Source organism: Amaranthus tricolor, chromosome 14 (genome assembly GCF_026212465.1).
Source record: "Amaranthus tricolor cultivar Red isolate AtriRed21 chromosome 14, ASM2621246v1, whole genome shotgun sequence".
NCBI classification, from domain to species: Eukaryota; Viridiplantae; Streptophyta; class Magnoliopsida; order Caryophyllales; family Amaranthaceae; genus Amaranthus; species Amaranthus tricolor.
In genome coordinates this window covers 20,809,655-20,827,533 of record NC_080060.1, presented here as the reverse complement: position 1 = coordinate 20,827,533, position 17,879 = coordinate 20,809,655, and the positions used below count along the sequence as shown (strand labels likewise).

Sequence of the window (17,879 nt, the reverse complement as noted above, 5' to 3'; positions counted from 1 at the left end):
CACCCTGAATTTAGAGGGCACACATACATTATTAATTATTATCAAACCATTTTAGCACTCTAGATTTATTACGCATTTTAACTGGTTATAGATTTTCTATTCAAAAATAGAACAAAGTGTGAGAAAGAGATAACCTCAAAACTTTGTTGTTAATCTATATCTTAGGAGGTTGGACTTATATAGATATATAGGCTGTACTCAAATGATAACCACCTCATTTTAATCATAATTTAACTCAAATTTACCATCATTTTTATGCTATAGTTAATTATTATAAAAAAAAAAAAATCAATTTCATATATATAAAGCTTTTGATGATAATTTTTTTTTAAAAAGTAGGTTATAATAAATTAAATAGCTGGTAGAAAGATGGGTCTAGTACGCATCGCATTGCCGTTAGTGGTTGTAATGTGCTGCGTTTTCTTTCAATCTACCAGTGCGTTGATTCATGTTGTAGGAGGAGCTGCAGGTTGGGAAATTCCTCCTAATAAAACCTTTTATGAAGATTGGGCTAAACCTAGAATTTTTGGTGCTGGTGATAAATTAGGTCAGTTTTTTAATTGTGTTTTCGTGTTGGATTTTTATGATTTTTTGTTCTCTTAATTCTATCAGTTTTACATTTTTGTGATCAAAAAAAGAACATTTTTCCCGTTGCTCGATTATACATTGGATAAATAGATTTTTGCATGGCTTTATACTAATTTACAAAAAGAATAAATAAACGGATATTTCATGATATACCACTGAGTTTCTTCGAAATTCACCATATGCCACACAAAATGTTTTAATTCACCATATACCATTGAGTTTTCGTCCGTTAGCACAGAATACCATTAATGGCAACTGCCGTTAGTGTGCCGTTTGTGGTAAATTATTAATTCACCATATACCATTAATTTTATTTTTTTTGCGTCAAATACCAATTTTTGTGTCAAATACCAATTTTTGTGTCAAATCTGACGATAGCTGATATCCGTATGTATCAAGAAACGGCACACTAAAATTGCATTGGTAACAATAGCTATGCTATAGAAAAAGGCAGATATCCGAAGCTACTATATGAATGTTTCTAACTCATCATAACTCATCAAGGCACATGCAAGTATACATGTTTGTGACATTGCGTGGCTAAAATAGGCTACGTTTACAAGCAAATTAAAAAGAATATATCACTTCAAGCAGGGAAACCCCAGATAAGTTGGTACTTTACAAGCAATAAAGATGATTAGAAAAATTTAGTCTCTATGCTCAGCATATGAAACGCAAGTTTCAAGGTGTGCAACCATGGATGAGTTCGTCTACAGATCATGCCTATCCCTCACCAAATTTGAACAACTAGTTCAGCCCACAAGTCATCAGAGAACATGCAGCATGCCTCTTTAGCCGCAAACTTAAAAGAGCCGTGACAAGCAGCTTTAAAGATTACAATCTTATTATTGATTAAGTTATCTTGATTAAGAATTTAAGATGAAGCATATTGACAAACGCTACAACCATGGGCACATTAAGGATTACAGAACATGTGCTCCTCTGTAAAAATGGGCAGCAGATGTCATGTTTTATCAAGATATGAACCAAGATCAAAGCTCATTCAAGTCAATTGCTCGTAAAGCACTCATTTATCCTACAGAGATGCCCTATTATACTAAAAGCCTTATCAAAAAGATAGTACAAGAAAGGAAAACAACAAAGAAATCAACCAAAATGGATCACGTTCAACCCCATCACAGACTTGTGTTCCGAAAATTCAGCAACTAGGTTTTCAGCTATCGTCAGATTTGATGCAAAAAATGGTATTTGACGCAAAAAAAATAAAATTAATGGTATATGGTGAATTAATAATTTACTACAAGCGGCACACTAACGACAGTTGCCATTAATGGTATTATGTGCTGACGGACGAAAACTCAATGGTATATGGTGAATTAAAACATTTTGTGTGGTATATGGTGAATTTCGAAGAAACTCAGTGGTATATCATGAAATATCCGATAAATAAATTATTTTTAGAAAAATTACCTATAATAATCCAACCTTCTTATGATTTTCCTACAATAATCTCACTTATTAATTAACCATGAATAATAGAAACTTTAGAGGGTATTTGACTAGAATAAACATTGGTAACCTGATTGAAAATTAATCTATAAACAGACAAATTTTTTGAAAATTTACATAAATAATTTTAAACAATAAAAAAAAATCAAAATTTTTTATTTTCCATTTTATAAATATTTTTTTCGATATTTTATTTTAAATTATTTTTTTTAAAAAAATTAAAATTTGCCATAACAACTCATCAGGTAACAAGGTTTACTCTAAGAAAAATATTTTAAATTTGAGATTGTTCATATTTAATCAATAAGTAGGATTATAATAGAAAAATCATGAAAAAATTAAATTGTTATGGATAATTTTTTCATTAATTTTCTAGTAATCAATATATTTTAGCTATATTGCTCCTCTGGCTGCTGGTCGTTAGGTCCTAGATTTTTTTCTGTTAACATGGTAACATCTACTAGGCTGATTTGCTAAGTGTATAGCTGCTGTACATTGATGTTTTTTTGGTCTTCTCATCCCTTTCCATGCATATAAAGTATAGAGAATGAATGTCGGAAAACCCTGCGTAGAAGGAGAGCCTCATATTCTAGACGTAGAACTGTTTACGGGTGGGTTTGGGTGAGTAGCGGACCGGGCTGGATAGCGCCTAAAAAATCTACCCTTTGACTTAAATGGTTCAAAAGTGAAAGTTGAAAGGAGGTCGAATACTTTCTAGAGGGGGGTAAATAGAGAGTATGCCCGTTTAAAATTTTTGTCTGGAAGGTTAGCTTAAGAGCTTGGGTGACCTTTCAAAACTGTTTTATGGAACAGCTTTAGGTCGATTGATAAAACTAAAGCGTATGTACGAAAATAAACTTAAACAATAACACACGATATGTTAACGAGGTTCGATTCTAAACAACCTACTCTCCGCCAATGGGTTCTCTTCCAGCCCGTATGATTCAACACCTTTTATTAATGAACTTTAAGATAAGTTAGAACATCTCTCTATCTTTTCTCACCACGTTTCTTCCCTTGAAAAACGTCTTACAAGTTCCCTAAATAAAAACACAAATCTCAATCTCACAATAGAGATTACAAGTTGAACACTTTAAAAAGTATTCTAAGGTTGGGAGTATTAATCTATGAAAATTCTAACTCTTTTTAACACTTAATTCTATTACAAATTGTAAGAGCTAGATGAATTAAGAATTACAACTGTTTTTGAACGTTTAGAGAATACAAGATCTTAAGTAAACAAGAGAGAAAACTGTAAGAAGAGATGCAATTTTTAATTCTTAAACGAAACCTTGTATTTATATATGTCACGCATCAACATATCCTTGAAGAGCAAGAAAGCTTCATCCGTCAATTTCGTTGATCTAAATAATTTTCGAAAGTCTTCAAGATCTTGAACTTTAACTCAAACTGACGTTTGTGCTGTATTTTGTTATTATCAACCATTGCTGTATTGCCACGTTAGAACTCATACAAAATATTGAATACTCAGCAAAACCAAGATAAAATAACGTGTAAAATTTTATTCAAAATTAATTCCTATTTTTAGCATTAATTTAAATTGTCTTTTTTTATTTTTAGTGTCAATTTAAATTATCATATTATTTATAGGAAAGTCTTTAATTAGTATAGCTTAATTTCTAAACAAATAATTTAAATTCAAAGATTCAAAATTTAAACGCTAATTTAAAACAAATATTCAAATATCTTGAGCACACGTTTAACTTAAATGTAATTCAATTATTTCAATGTTTTCAACATACATTTATTTAATTAAAAAACAAATTTGATCTAATCCAAAAGCTTAAATTTAAATTCAAAATTTAAATATTAATTTCTGTTTATGGGTGGGTTTGGGTGAGTAGTGGACCGGGCTGGATAGTGCCTAAAAAATCTATTCTTTAACTCAAATATTCAAAAGTGAAAGTTGATAGGAGGTTGAAGACTCTCTAGACGGGGGTAAATAGAGAGTATTCCCGTTTAAAATTTTTGTCTGGAAGGTTAACTCAAGAGCTTGGGTGACCTTTCAAAACTGTTTTATGGAACAGCTTTAGGTCGATTGATAAAACTAAAGCGTATATACGAAAATAAACTTAAACAATAACATACGATATGTTAACGAGGTTGGGTTCTAAACAACCTACTCTCCGCCTATGGGTTCTTTTCCAAGCCGTAGGATTCAACACCTTTTATTAATGAACTTTAAGATAACTTAGAAGATCTCTCTATCTTCTCTCACCACGTTCTTCCTCTTGAAAAATGTCTTACAAGTTCCCTTAATAAAAACACAAATCCCAATCTCACAATAGAGATTACAAGTTGAACACTTTAAAAAGTATTCTAAGGTTAGGCGTATTAATCTATGAAAATTCTAACTCTTTTTAACATTTAATCCTATTACAAATTGTAAGAGCTAGATGAACTAAGAATTACAACTGTTTTTGAACGTTTAGAGAATACAAGACCTTAAGTCAACAAAAGAGAAAACTGTAAGAAGAGATGCAATCTTAATTCTTGAACGAAACCTTGTATTTATATATGTCACGCCTCAACATATCCTTGAAGAGCAAGAAAGCTTCATCCGTCAATTTCGTTGATCTAATTAATTTGCGCCAGTCTTCAAGATCTTGAACTTTAACTCAAATTGACGTTTGTACTGTATGTTGTTATTGTCAACCATTGTTGTATTGCCACGTTAGAACTCATACAAGATATTGAATACTTAGCAAAAATCAGATAAAATAACGTGTAAAAATTTATTCAAAATTAATTCCTATTTTTAGAATTAATTTAAATTGTCTTTTCTTATTTTTAGTGTCAATTTAAATTATCATCTTATTTATAGGAAAGTCTTTAATTAGTATAGCTTAATTTCAAAACAAATAATTTAAATTCAAAGATTGAAAATTTAGACGCAAACGTATAATCTAAAGCAAATATTCAAATATCTTGAGCAAACGTTTGACTCAAATATAATACAATTATTTCAATGTTTTGAACATAGATTTATTTATTTAAAATTCAAATATGATCTTATGCAAAAGCTTAAATTTAAATTCAAAATTTAATTTTATCTTTCTGTTTATGGGTGGGTTTGGGTGAGTAGCGGACCGAGCTGGATAGTGCCTAAAAAATCTACCCTTTGACACAAATATTCAAAAGTGAAAGTTGATAGGAGGTCGCATACTCTTTAGATCGGGGTGAATATTGAGTATGCCCGTTTAAAATTTTTGTCTGGAAGGTTAGCTCAAGAGCTTGGGTGACCTTTCAAAACTGTTTTCTAGAACAGCTTTAGGTCGATTGATAAAACTAAAGCGTTTGTACGAAAATTAACTTAAACACACGATATGTTAATGAGGTTCGGTTCTAAACAACCTACTCTCCGCTTATGGGTTCTCTTCCAACCCGTAGGATTCAACACCATTTATTAATGAATTTTAAGATAACTTAGAAGATCTCTCTATCTTCTCTCACCACGTTCTTCCCCTTAAAGAACGTCTTACAAGTTCCCTTAATAAAAACACAAATCCCAATCTCACAATAGAGAATACAAGTTGAACACTTTAAAAAGTATTCTAAGGTTAGGCGTATTAATCTATGAAAATTCTAACTCTTTTGAACACTTAATCCTATTACAAATTGTAAGAGCTAGATGAACTAAGAATTACAACTGTTTTTGAACGTTTAGAGAATACAAGATCTTAAGTCAACAAGAGAGAAAATTGTAAGAAGAGGTGCAATCTTAATTCTTGAACGAAACCTTGTATTTAGATATGTCACGCCTCAACATATCCTTGAAGAGCAAGAAAGCTTCATCCGTCAATTTTGTTGATCTAATTAATTTGCGCCAGTCTTCATGATCTTGAACTTTAACTCAAACTGACGTTTGTGTTGTATTTTGTTATTATCAACCATTGTTGTATTGCCACACTAGAACTCATCCAAGATATTGAATAATCAGCAAAAACCAGATAAAATAACGTGTAAAATTTTATTAAAAATTAATTCCTATTTTTTACATTAATATAAATTGTCTTTTCCTACTTTTAGTGTCAATTTAAATTATCATCTTATTTATAGGAAAGTCTTTAATTAGTATAGTTTAATTTCAAAACAAATTATTTAAATTCAAAGATTCAATATTTAAACGTAAACGTATAATTTAAAGCAAATATTCAAATATCTTGAGCACACGTTTAACTCAAATATAATTAAATTATTTCAATGTTTTGAACATACATTTATTTAATTAAAATTCAAATATGATCTTATCCAAAAGCTTAAATTTAAATTCAAAATTAAAATATAACTTTATATAAATTATCTTAAGTCATTTAATTTAATCTCAATTAAATATATTTCGAACTTAAATAATTTGTCAATTAATCAATTAATATTTTATATGATTTTTGGACCATCTTAAACAACTAAATATATTTACTTAATTTATTGTTTAATTTAATATGTGTTTTGAATTATCATCACTTAAGATAATTGAGTCTTTAATCTCCCCCTTGATGAAAGTCAAAATCATATTTTCCTAAATCATATTACTAAGTTAACATGAATTAAAAAAACATGATAAGAACAATCACTTAGATATTTTATCAATCACGTTAAGTTATAATTAAACAGAAAATTTTCAAGACTTTGAAAACTATTTCAAATCAGAATAATAAATCATATAATATAGATGTAAGCCAATAAAAATATATGCATGGATAATAAATCAATAACATAATAAACCATTATCCAAAATCATAAGTAAACAAATATCCAATCACAATACATGCAAAGATATAATAATCAATATTAAATTGTAACATCATATCAACATTTTAAAATCAAAGTGTATTATGATTATCAAACGACATGAACAAGAACAATAATCAGTAACTATGAACATAACATCAAACATTAACTTTTTGAATGAACATGAATGTTAATATTTATGATCATGAAACAATATTGATACTTGAAATAATCAAACAATCAAAACAATAATCAACAATCGTTAAAATATAATGAATAACTAAGCAATCAAACAGATAAAAATCAAACAATAAAACAGCAAGCAAGCATAAAGTAAAAACATTAAACGTATTTTACATAATTTCTCCCCCTTTTTGACTTTCATCAAAAAGTAAACACGGATGAAAATGTTGGGATTGTTTAACAAAAACTAACTGTTTGTCGATTAAAAAAATTGTTCATTAACCATCATAGAAACTACTTCTAGACTTGGTCTTCCTCGTCTTAGAGGCCTTGGGTTTGATCGGCGTAGAGGTTTCAGGAGTAGTTTCAACAATTGGTGGTGGAATTGTTTGGATGGGGTGGCATCAATTTCTTGTTCCTTCTCCTCCTTCTCTTTTTCTTCCTTCTCTTCTTCCTCAGCCTTTTTACCTTCTTGAGTAGCCTTTCCTTCTTTTGACACCTTTTTATCCTTTTTTGCAGGCTCCTCTTTAACATCCTCTTCTACAATCACTTCCTCAACTACCATACCCTTCATATCTTTCATAAAAGTGTCTAGCATAGAAGTTAATTTGGACACTTTATCATGTAGTTCAAGTAGGGACACTTTGATTTCACAAACCTCAGAATCAAGTGACTCGAGGCGAGAATGGGTAGTATGATTTTCTTTAGAATGAGGTTCCAATCGGCCTATCTTTTTTCCATGCAACTTTTGTAACTTCTTTTTCTCTGTGACTGATAAATTTGAGTATAACTCATATTTACCACCAACTTTAAAGATCCCTAAAGGAAGCAGAATGTTGTTGGAAAAAGATTGAGGATCATAATAGTCAACCTCTTCTAGATCAGTAATGAGATTGAAGTGATCAAAGATGAGTGAAAGAAGATTTGCATAAGGGAGGGCCAAATTTCAGAAACTAAAACTACAAAACCTCATAGTAGAGATGATTAAAGAGGCATGATCAATCGATTTTTGGGCAGCAATTTTCCACATCAAAATTAAATGAGAATCAGAAACTAATTCACAAGAAGTTCCTTTGGAAAATACAATTTTGGCTATCGAATTATGGAGAAGTTTTCCAGACAAAGTTAAGCCATTGTGGGTTAACTGTCTTGTAGGAGAAAAATCAAGATGAGAGGATAAAACAAACATGCCTTTTGCATTTTGAAAAGCAAACGAATTTGGGGAAGAGTCATCAATAACGTTTAAAAATTTAAACAACTCATTGATTAGTGTTTTTGATAACAAGTTCTTAACCTTTAACATAACTTCTTAAAGCAGGAAATCCATCAAGAGTTATAAAAGAGAGATTACAGTAGAAGATTTTAACTAATGTGGGATAAAACACATATCTTGGGTCTAGGAGTTTACTTGGAGTAAACTCAATAAATGCAGAAATGATTTCAAAATGATATCAACAAAAGAGATAGAACGTTGTTTAAAGACATCAATCCACTTGCCAAAAGCCTTGTGGTTTTCAAACCATGATTTTGGTACTTCCACAGCACTTAAAGGTGAGGGAATAGATGGAGCTATCGGTTCATCCATCGGTGATTTTGATGATTCTCCTTTTTCAGATTTTGTGGAGGAGCGAGTGACTTTTCTTTAGGGGCCATGGAAAGAGTAGTTTGAAAGCTTGAAGAAATGTTTGATACTACTGTTCACAAAATCAAAAAAGTTTGGAATGGAATGGGAAAGGAACGGTTCACAAGTTATATGAAGGAGAGGAGCTTGGTACAATGCATTTGTACTTCAATAAATGTTGATTGGACAGCTTAGGGAAAAAGCACAATTGATGTGAGTGAAGCTCGATGGTTTGAAGGGTAATATGAGGGGATGTATGTAAGGGGTAATTATGAATTCATTTGGAAAGACCAATGTAAATTGGACCAAAAACATGAAAGTATAGTTGACGTAAAAAAAATAAAATTCAAGCAAAAAAATTAGTTTAAAATTAAATATCCTTTAGTGATTAAAGGTTTTTAATTAAAAATCCCATTTTTATATATTTATTTGTAACAAATAATTTTAAGAAATTTGAAATTTAATTTTCAACTCTCAAACACATGTATAAACACACATATATGCAACCGTAATTAACTCATGTAAATAAAATAAAATACTCCCCCTAAATACATACTTAGTATTTAGTAACATTTTACTTTTACTATTAAACCCTTACTCCCCCTTAGTTCATGCAACATCATTTAACATGCCAAGTTCCATACGAATATATGCAAAACGATCAGGACTTAAAGGTTTTGTAAATACATCAGCTAATTGATTTTCTGTAGAGATAAAAGATAGAGTAAAAATATGAACTTTTTCGACATGATCACATATGAAACGGTGATGAACCTCAATGTGTTTTGTACATGAATATTGTACTGGATATTTAGTAATACAAATTGCACTTGTATTATCACACTCAGTTGGAATATCGTTGAGATCAACTACAAGATCTCGAAGCTGTTGTGCAATCCATAAGATTTGAGAACAACATGCACCAACAGCTATGTATTCAGCTTCAGCTATAGATAAGGCAACTGAATTTTGCTTTTTAGAATACCATGAAATCAATGAATTTCCCAAGAATTGACACAATCCTGAAGTGCTCTTTCTATCCACCTTATAACCAGCATAATCAGCATCTGAAAAACCAATCAAACCAAAATCTCCACAACTAGGGTACCATAGACCAAAGTCTTTAGTCCCATGCAAATATCTAAAGATTCTCTTAACTACTATTAAGTGACATTCTTTTGGGTTAGCTTGAAAACGTGCACATAAGCAAACACTAAACATAATATCAGGATGACTAGCTGTTAAAAAAAAAATAAAGAACCAATCATACATCTATAAGTCTTTTGATCAACACTCTTACCATTTATGTCTTGGTCTAGACTTAGTGTTGCACTCATAGGCGTATTAGCAGTTTTTCATTGATCCATATTGTAGTGTTGCACTCATAGGCGTATTAGCAGTTTTTCATTGATCCATATTGTACTTCTTTAGCAAATCTCTAACATATTTACTTTGACAAATAAATATGCCATCTTTTTTTTACTTTATTTGTAGTCCAAGAAAAAATTTTAAGTCTCCCATCATGCTCATTTTGAATTCCTTACACATAATCTCAAAAAATTCCTTGCACAAAGAATCATTAGTAGCTCCAAACAATATATCATCAACATATACTTGAACAACAATAATATATTTTCCTTTACTTTTAATGAAAAGCGTTTTATCAATTTTACCTCGTTGAAAGATATTGTCAAGTAAATGTGAGCTAAATCTGTCATACCATGCCCTTGGAGCTTATTTTAAGCCATACAGTGCTTTGCTCAGTTTAAACACATGATTAGGTAGATCGGGATTTTCAAAGCCAGGTGGTTGTTTAACATATACTTCCTCTTATAAGTATCCATTTAAGAAAGCACATTTAACATCCATTTGATATAGTTTTATATTCATGTATGAAGCAAAAGCAAGCATAATACGGATAGATTCTAACCTTGCAACTGAAGCAAAAGTCTCGTCATAATCTATTCCTTCTTCTTGATTATAACCTTGAGCTACCTGCCTTACTTTATTCCTTATAATGTCTCCATCCTCATTGAGCTTATTGCGGAAGACTCATCTAGTTCCAACAATTGTGCGATCTGGCGGTCTTTCAACTAGATCCCAAACTTTGTTTTTTTCGAATTCATTTAATTCATTTTGCATAGTAATGATCCACTCTGGTTCTTGTATTTCTTCTTTAACATCCTTTTGTTCTACAAGAGAAATAAAAGCAGAAAATGCACATAAATTTTTAAGAGAGGATCGAGTTTGAGTACCTTTATTTGAATCACTTATGATGTTTTCTGGAGGATGTGGAGATGACATTCTAAGTCTTATACGTAGTATGGATGGTGTGTAATCATTCTTAGAACTTGTTCCTACCTCATTTGAGGAATTTCTAATTGGTGTATCTAAATCAGTACGTTTAGGAGTTGTTTCCAGGTCTTGAGATTGGGTCTTAAGATCAGGCTGCGAGTCTTCAATATTTTCAACTTGTTTTTCTTCAACCTTATAAAGACTTTGTATAGTATCCTGCATGTTTTTGTTTTTATCTTGACTAAGATCATTAACATCCAATTCATCATCACTTATATCGTCAAAATGTTTATTAAGGTTTCTCTTTAAATCCTTCACTTAATATTCCATTGTCGGATTCATCAAATACTACATGTATGCTTTCCCCAACCATACTTGTACGCTTATTTAGAACTCTATAAGCCTTACTATTTAATGAGTATTTAAGAAATATACCTTCATCACTTCTAGCATCAAATTTACGTAAATTATCCTTACCATTATTATGGATAAAGTATTTGCAACCAAATGGTCTAAGGTAGGCTATGTTTGGTTTTCTTCCTTTAAATAACTCTTAGGGGGTTTTCTTAAGTATAAGTCTAATGAGACACCTAATTAAGACATAATTTGCTGTGTTAATAGCCTAGGCCCAATAATGTTTGGCTAATCTATTTTCTATAAGCATTGTCCTAGCCATTTCTTCTTTCAATTTTTCCTTTCAACCACACCATTTTATTGGGATGTCCTAGGAGCTGAAAAGTTATGGGTTATACCGTATTTTTCAAAAAAGGAATTAAAACCTAGTTGATCAAACTCTCTCCCATGATCACTTCTAATCGAGACTATTGGAAGATTCAATTGAGTTTGCATTTCTTTACAACGTCTTGAGAACGGTTTCAAGGCTTTACTTTTATCCTTCAAAAAATCAACCCATGTAAATCTAGAATAATCATCAACTGTAACTAAAATGTAAGATTTACCTCGTAAGCTCCGTACACGTATTGGACCACATAGATCAATGTGTAAAAGTTCACATGGTCTTGAAGTACTTACCATTTTCTTCGATATACATGAACTTCTTACTTGTTTTCCTCTAATGCATGCGTCACATGTAGGACTGTGTTTATAGTCAAGAGCTGGAAGTCCCATAACTAGATCTTTACTTACTAGTTCATGCATGGTTTGTATATTTATGTGACCCAGACGTCTATGCCATAGTTTTGGATCATCTGTCATAGCTTTCAAGCACTTGAAATTTTGAGCTGCAATTTTGTTAGTATTCAAGGCAGAAACATTATCATGTCTAAGGGCGGTAATAAATGTATCTCCGGTGTTTAGATTTTTGACAACACATTTCTCTTTATCAAAGATTACTTGATTACCTCTATCACATAGTTGAGACACACTTAGTAAATTAAATTTTAGACCTTCAACTAAATAGACATTATCAATAGTTTTAGAAGGATTCTTACCATATTTGCCAACACCTAAAGTTTTGCATTTACCTTTGTCACCTAGGGTGATCGAGCCATTACATCTTTCTTTAATTTCAGAAAATAAAAAAACTTTACCGATCATATGTCTCGAGCATCCACTATCTAAGATCCACTTTTGCTTTTCCTACAAAACAAAAAATAACCTTTCTCAACTTTACTTAGCTAACCAAGTGACAAATTTGGGACCATATTCGGGAGAGACCATGTTAGGTGGTCTTGTCCCTTTAGGAACTCAAATTTTCTTTATCTGTTCACGTAGTTTAAGAGGAAAGAAATTCTTAATAATATAATTGTCCTTACGTCTGTAGGGACATGCAAACTTAATATGTCCTTCTTTGTAACAAAAGGAGCAAATAGGTATGTGTCTATGTTTGTATACACTCTTAACAAATGTGGTTTTACTCTTATAGTTATGTGTGACATTATTATAACCTATAACACGTTTATTATTGAATCCTTTTTGACATGTAAGCATTTTTGTAAATTTAGATTCGGAGTCATTTAGCTTTGTTAAGGCTTGTAATCTTTTTTCTCAAACTTATATATAAGTGTATTGAGCTCAGATTCAAGATGATCATTTTTATTCTGAAGATCAATGAGCCTTTTCATCTGGCTGATATTCTGTTCTTTCAAGACTTTGACAGTCTCTTCAAATTTTACTGTTTCAGCCTTTAGCGATTCATTTTTCTTTATAAGGTATTCACAACCTTCGCCATTGTGACGAATTCTATTTTCTAGAATGTTTTACTCATCTTTTAAGATCTTTTCAATTTGAAACATGTCAAAGAGAGCTTTAACTAATTTGTCTTTAGAACAAGAGTTAAGAAAGTCAAGTACCTCCTTATGATTTTGATCTAGATCATCATCTTGGTCATCATTAGCCATAGGATATAAGTGAGCTTGACCATCTTCAGTTTCAGGTTCAGTTGATCTTTCGGAATCACTCCTGTAGCAACCATTGCTTGTTTCTTCTTGTTTTTCTTGTAAGATTCCCTTTTCTTCTTAGGGTATTTCTTTACAAGATGTTCTATAGATCCACACTCAAAACAAGCAAGTTTGTTAGTTCTAGAATTAGATTTGGACTTCGAAGATTTACCTTTGTTTCTAAATTTAAATTTTTAAAATCTTTTGCGCATCTTCATGATTCCTTCTAGAGCTTTTGTGATCAAGGCAAATGGATCTTCCTCATCATCACTTTTTTCATCATCGCTTGAGAATTCATGATGTTTCATTGCCTTTAGAGCAAGATACTTCATGCATGGTGTTACATCACTTTCTTTATCATCATGTACTGTAAGTTCATGAGTTGTGAGTTTTCCAAGAAGATCGTCAAGTGATAGAACTCTCAAGTCTTGAGCTCCTTCAATGGCGGTGACTTTTGGACCCCATTTGGATCTTGGAAGACACCTCAAGACCTTCTGAACTTTTTCTGCAATAGTAAAAATTTCACCAAGAGAATTCAAACTGTTAGTAATTAATGTGAAACGAGTAAACATTTCATTAATATTCTCATCCTTTTTCATCTTCAACATTTCATATTGATGCATGAGGATGTTGATCTTAGTTTTCTTTACTTGACTTGTTCCTTCATATGTCATAACTAACTTATCCCATATTTTCTTATCACTTGTGCATGATGAAACTCTATTGAACTCGGTACCATTTAAAGCACAACACAATTGATTCATTGCTCTATAGTTTTTGGATACGGATTCCAAATCTCTTTGTGAGTATTCGGACTCGAATTTTACCACATCATTTCCTTAAGCGTCCTTTTTCATGGGTACCTTAGGTCCTTTAGTTATGATGTCCCAAAGTTCCATATCTTGATAGATCACAAACATCTTCATTAAAGTTTTCTAATGAGAGAAATTTGTTCCACAAACAAGGGAGGCCTAGAGCACGAACGACTTTGAGTAAACAACCCTTCTCCTATCAAATCCATCACAAGATATTAATCTTTATATGTGAAACTCAGCTCTGATACCGATTGAAAGTTGATAGAAGGTTGAATACTCTCTAGAGGGGGGTGAATAGAGAGTATGCCAGTTTAAAATTTTTGTCTGGAAGGTTAGCGCAAGAGCTTGGGTGACATTTCAAAACAGTTTTTTGAAACAGCTTTAGGTTGATTGATAAAACTAAAGCGTATGTGCGAAAATAAACTTAAACAATAACACACGATATGTTAAAGAGGTTTGGTTCTAAACAACCTACTCTCCGCCTATGGGTTCTTTTCCAACCCGTAGGATTCAACACCTTTTATTAATGAACTTTAAGATAACTTAGAAGATCTTTCTATCTTCTCTCACCACGTTCTTTCCCTTGAAAAACGTCTTACAAGTTCCCTTAATAAAAGCACAAATCCCAATCTCACGATAGAGATTGCATGTTGAACACTTTAAAAAGTATTCTAAGGTTAGGCGTATTAATCTATGAAAATTCTAACTCTTTTTAACACTTAATCCTGTTACAAATTGTAAGAGATAGATGAGCTAAGAATTAAACTGTTTTTGAACGTTTAGAGAATACAAGATCTTAAGTCAGCAAGAAAGAAAATTGTAAGAAGAGGTGCAATCTTAATTCTTGAACGAAGCTTTATATTTATATATGTCACGCCTCAACATATCCTTGAAGAGCAAGACAGCTTCATCCGTCAATTTCGTTGATCTAATTAATTTGCGCCAGTCTTCAAGATCTTGAACTTTAACTCAAACTGACGTACACTGAGAGCTAATATAATTACGACATTGTGTGCTGTATTTTGTTATTATCAACTATTGTTGTATTGCCACGTTAGAACTCATACTAGATATTGAATACTAAGCAAAAACCAGATAAAATAACGTTTAAAATTTTATACAAACTAATTCTTATTTTTAGCATTAATTTAAATTGTCTTTTCCTATTTTTAGTGTCAATTTAAATTATCATCTTATTTATAGGAAAGTGTTTAATTAGTATAGTTTAATTTCAAAACAACTAATTTAAATTCAAAGATTCAAAATTTAAACGCAAACGTATATTTTAAAACAAATATTTAAATATCTTGAGCACACATTTAACTCAAATATAATTCAATTATTTCAATGTTTTGAACATACATTTATTTAATTAAAATTCCAATATAATCTTATCCAAAAGCTTAAATTTAAATTCAAAATTTAAATATAACTTTATATAAATTATCTTAAGTCATTTAATTTAATCTCAATTAAATATATTTCGGACTTAAATAATTTCTCTATTAATCAATTAATATTTAATATGATTTTTGGACTAACTTAAACAACTAAATATAATTACTAAATTTATTTTTAATTTAATATGTGTTTTGAATTATCATGAATTGAGTCTTCAAAAAGCCCGTCTGCATTTAAGTGCATATATTTTTATCGCTACCCGCCTATTGTTTAAGCGGGTAGGACCCGCAAGTAGGCGGGTATTTCTTATATAAAAATTAAAAATACAATACAAATTATAAAGTTAAGTGATTATAACAATTAAAATAAATACATTGCTCAAAATACTATAAATACATATAAAGTCTCAAAATACTCAATTTGCATGAATATTAAATGTAGACAGTGGAGTCGGCTGCTTATTTAAACTTTGTTAGTTGGCTGCTTCAGTGCTTTGAAGGTTAGAAATATTGAATGTAGATGGTAGAATTGGAAACTTTAAAGTGTTAAAGAAGCACACCCTAGGGCTAGAACAGTAGTAATAAACTAAATCCGGGTGTGGGCACTAATTACTAAAGTTGGGTATGAGCCATGTAGTAGTACTAATTCAATAATTAATAGAATTAATTATTTAATAAATAATATATTACACTAAGTAGGCGGGAGTGTGTACCCGCAGGTATTTTTTTGGTGTCGGCCTATCGCTACCCGCCCATTTATCTTGGTAGGCAGGTATTACCCGTCTAGCCCGCCCGTTTGTCGAGCCGGATGGGTCGAGCTTGGCGATTAGCCCGCCCATGAACAGCTCTACCTAGAAGGTGTGTCTCATATCCTATCTGATGCAATGACCAGAAATGTCTGATACTGCCTATTCTGTAGTTGTTTTGCCTCGGCACATGGATAAAATTTATTTTGCCAAAAAATATTTTTTAGCTCAAACATGGATTGATATCTAAGTATTTCTAATAAACATTTTATGTTTTGGGATAAATTAATTTTTTTTATAAAAATAAGAGGAGAATTGATTCTTATATCAGAGTAAGTATAACTTTTTAGATAAATTATTCTCAAAGAAATAACATGGTTTATTGAATAAGACTTGTTTTTTTTTATGGTAATTTGTAAATACTTTTATGTTTGTATAACTAGTGTTTTTGAATTCCGAAGGGACATGATGAAGTATACTAGTATAACATTATAAAGTTAAAAAATTAACTCAAATTTTTGATTGAGTTAATCTCACAAGAGTAGCAAATCATGACAAGTAAGAACCATTAATAATATCACGTTGTATCATATAAATTTTCTTAAACAAATATTAAACACAATTCCAAAGTTTAACATGTTAATGATAAAAATGCATGGGGATATTGCAGTGTTTCCATACAGGATGGGAGCACACAATGTGATACAAGTAAACAAGGCAGATTTTGACAAATGCGGCCATGATAATGTAATAAACCAGTTCTTCAAGGGTCCAACCGTGATCCTACTCAATGCCACTGATGACTACTACTTTTATAGCGGTGTTGGAACCCACTGTGAAATGGGTCAGAAGCTCCACATCCAGGTCATCCCGGACAAAGGCTACTCCGGTCGTGGGACTCGATTCCTTGAGTTTGCGTCCCGTCAACTATGGGGACGGACTTAAGTTTTGTGCTGGCTTGATATATGTTCAGTTCTACTAAGAATCGTATGCAGTTTGTTCATTTAAACTTAAAACAATTTCTAAACTCTTTAGAGGACGTTTAATGTTATATGTGTATCCTTTTGGGTTTAATTTTAATATGATCATGAAATTTATTTGTTGTTCAATTTAGTATAGTTAGTATGTGAACTGCTATGTATTATGCTATGCATATTTTATGCCTAGCATGTAGGTAAATTTTGATGTAAGCCATCACTTTACAATATTTTATAACCTAAATTGCTTTCTCCATTTTGATGTAAGCCCTTCCACAATTGACAAATCTACATTGGAGAAGTAAGATATGTGTATGGTCCAACTAGACTCAGCTCACTCAAATCCATTTTTTTGCTGAACTTGTTAGTAAATGAAAACTTTAGTCTTCCTCTTTAATAAGTGCATTTATTAGGTAAATTAATTGTAGGTAAGATCTTATTGTTGGTAGAATCATGCAATTCCACTTATTTTAAGAATTTAGGTGGTAATAAGATCATAATACGATTCTACGGTCTTACGATCCAACGAGCCGATCCTACAATGGTATTTTCAATTGTAAAGTATTTTTTCATGCAATCCAATATATAAATGTTATAAATATATTATAAATTAAGAATATTCTTCAGATTTAT

General features: G+C 31.1%; 1 protein-coding gene across 1 annotated transcript; it reads left to right on the top strand.

The window, feature by feature from the left end:
• Positions 1 to 345: 345 nt before the first annotated feature.
• Positions 346 to 17,214, top strand: LOC130799415 (umecyanin-like). The gene is made up of 2 exons (XM_057662510.1): positions 346 to 547; positions 16,940 to 17,214. Exons 1-2 carry the CDS (start codon positions 370 to 372, stop codon positions 17,212 to 17,214), a joined length of 453 nt encoding a protein of 150 aa, XP_057518493.1. The 5' UTR covers positions 346 to 369.
• Positions 17,215 to 17,879: the final 665 nt, after the last annotated feature.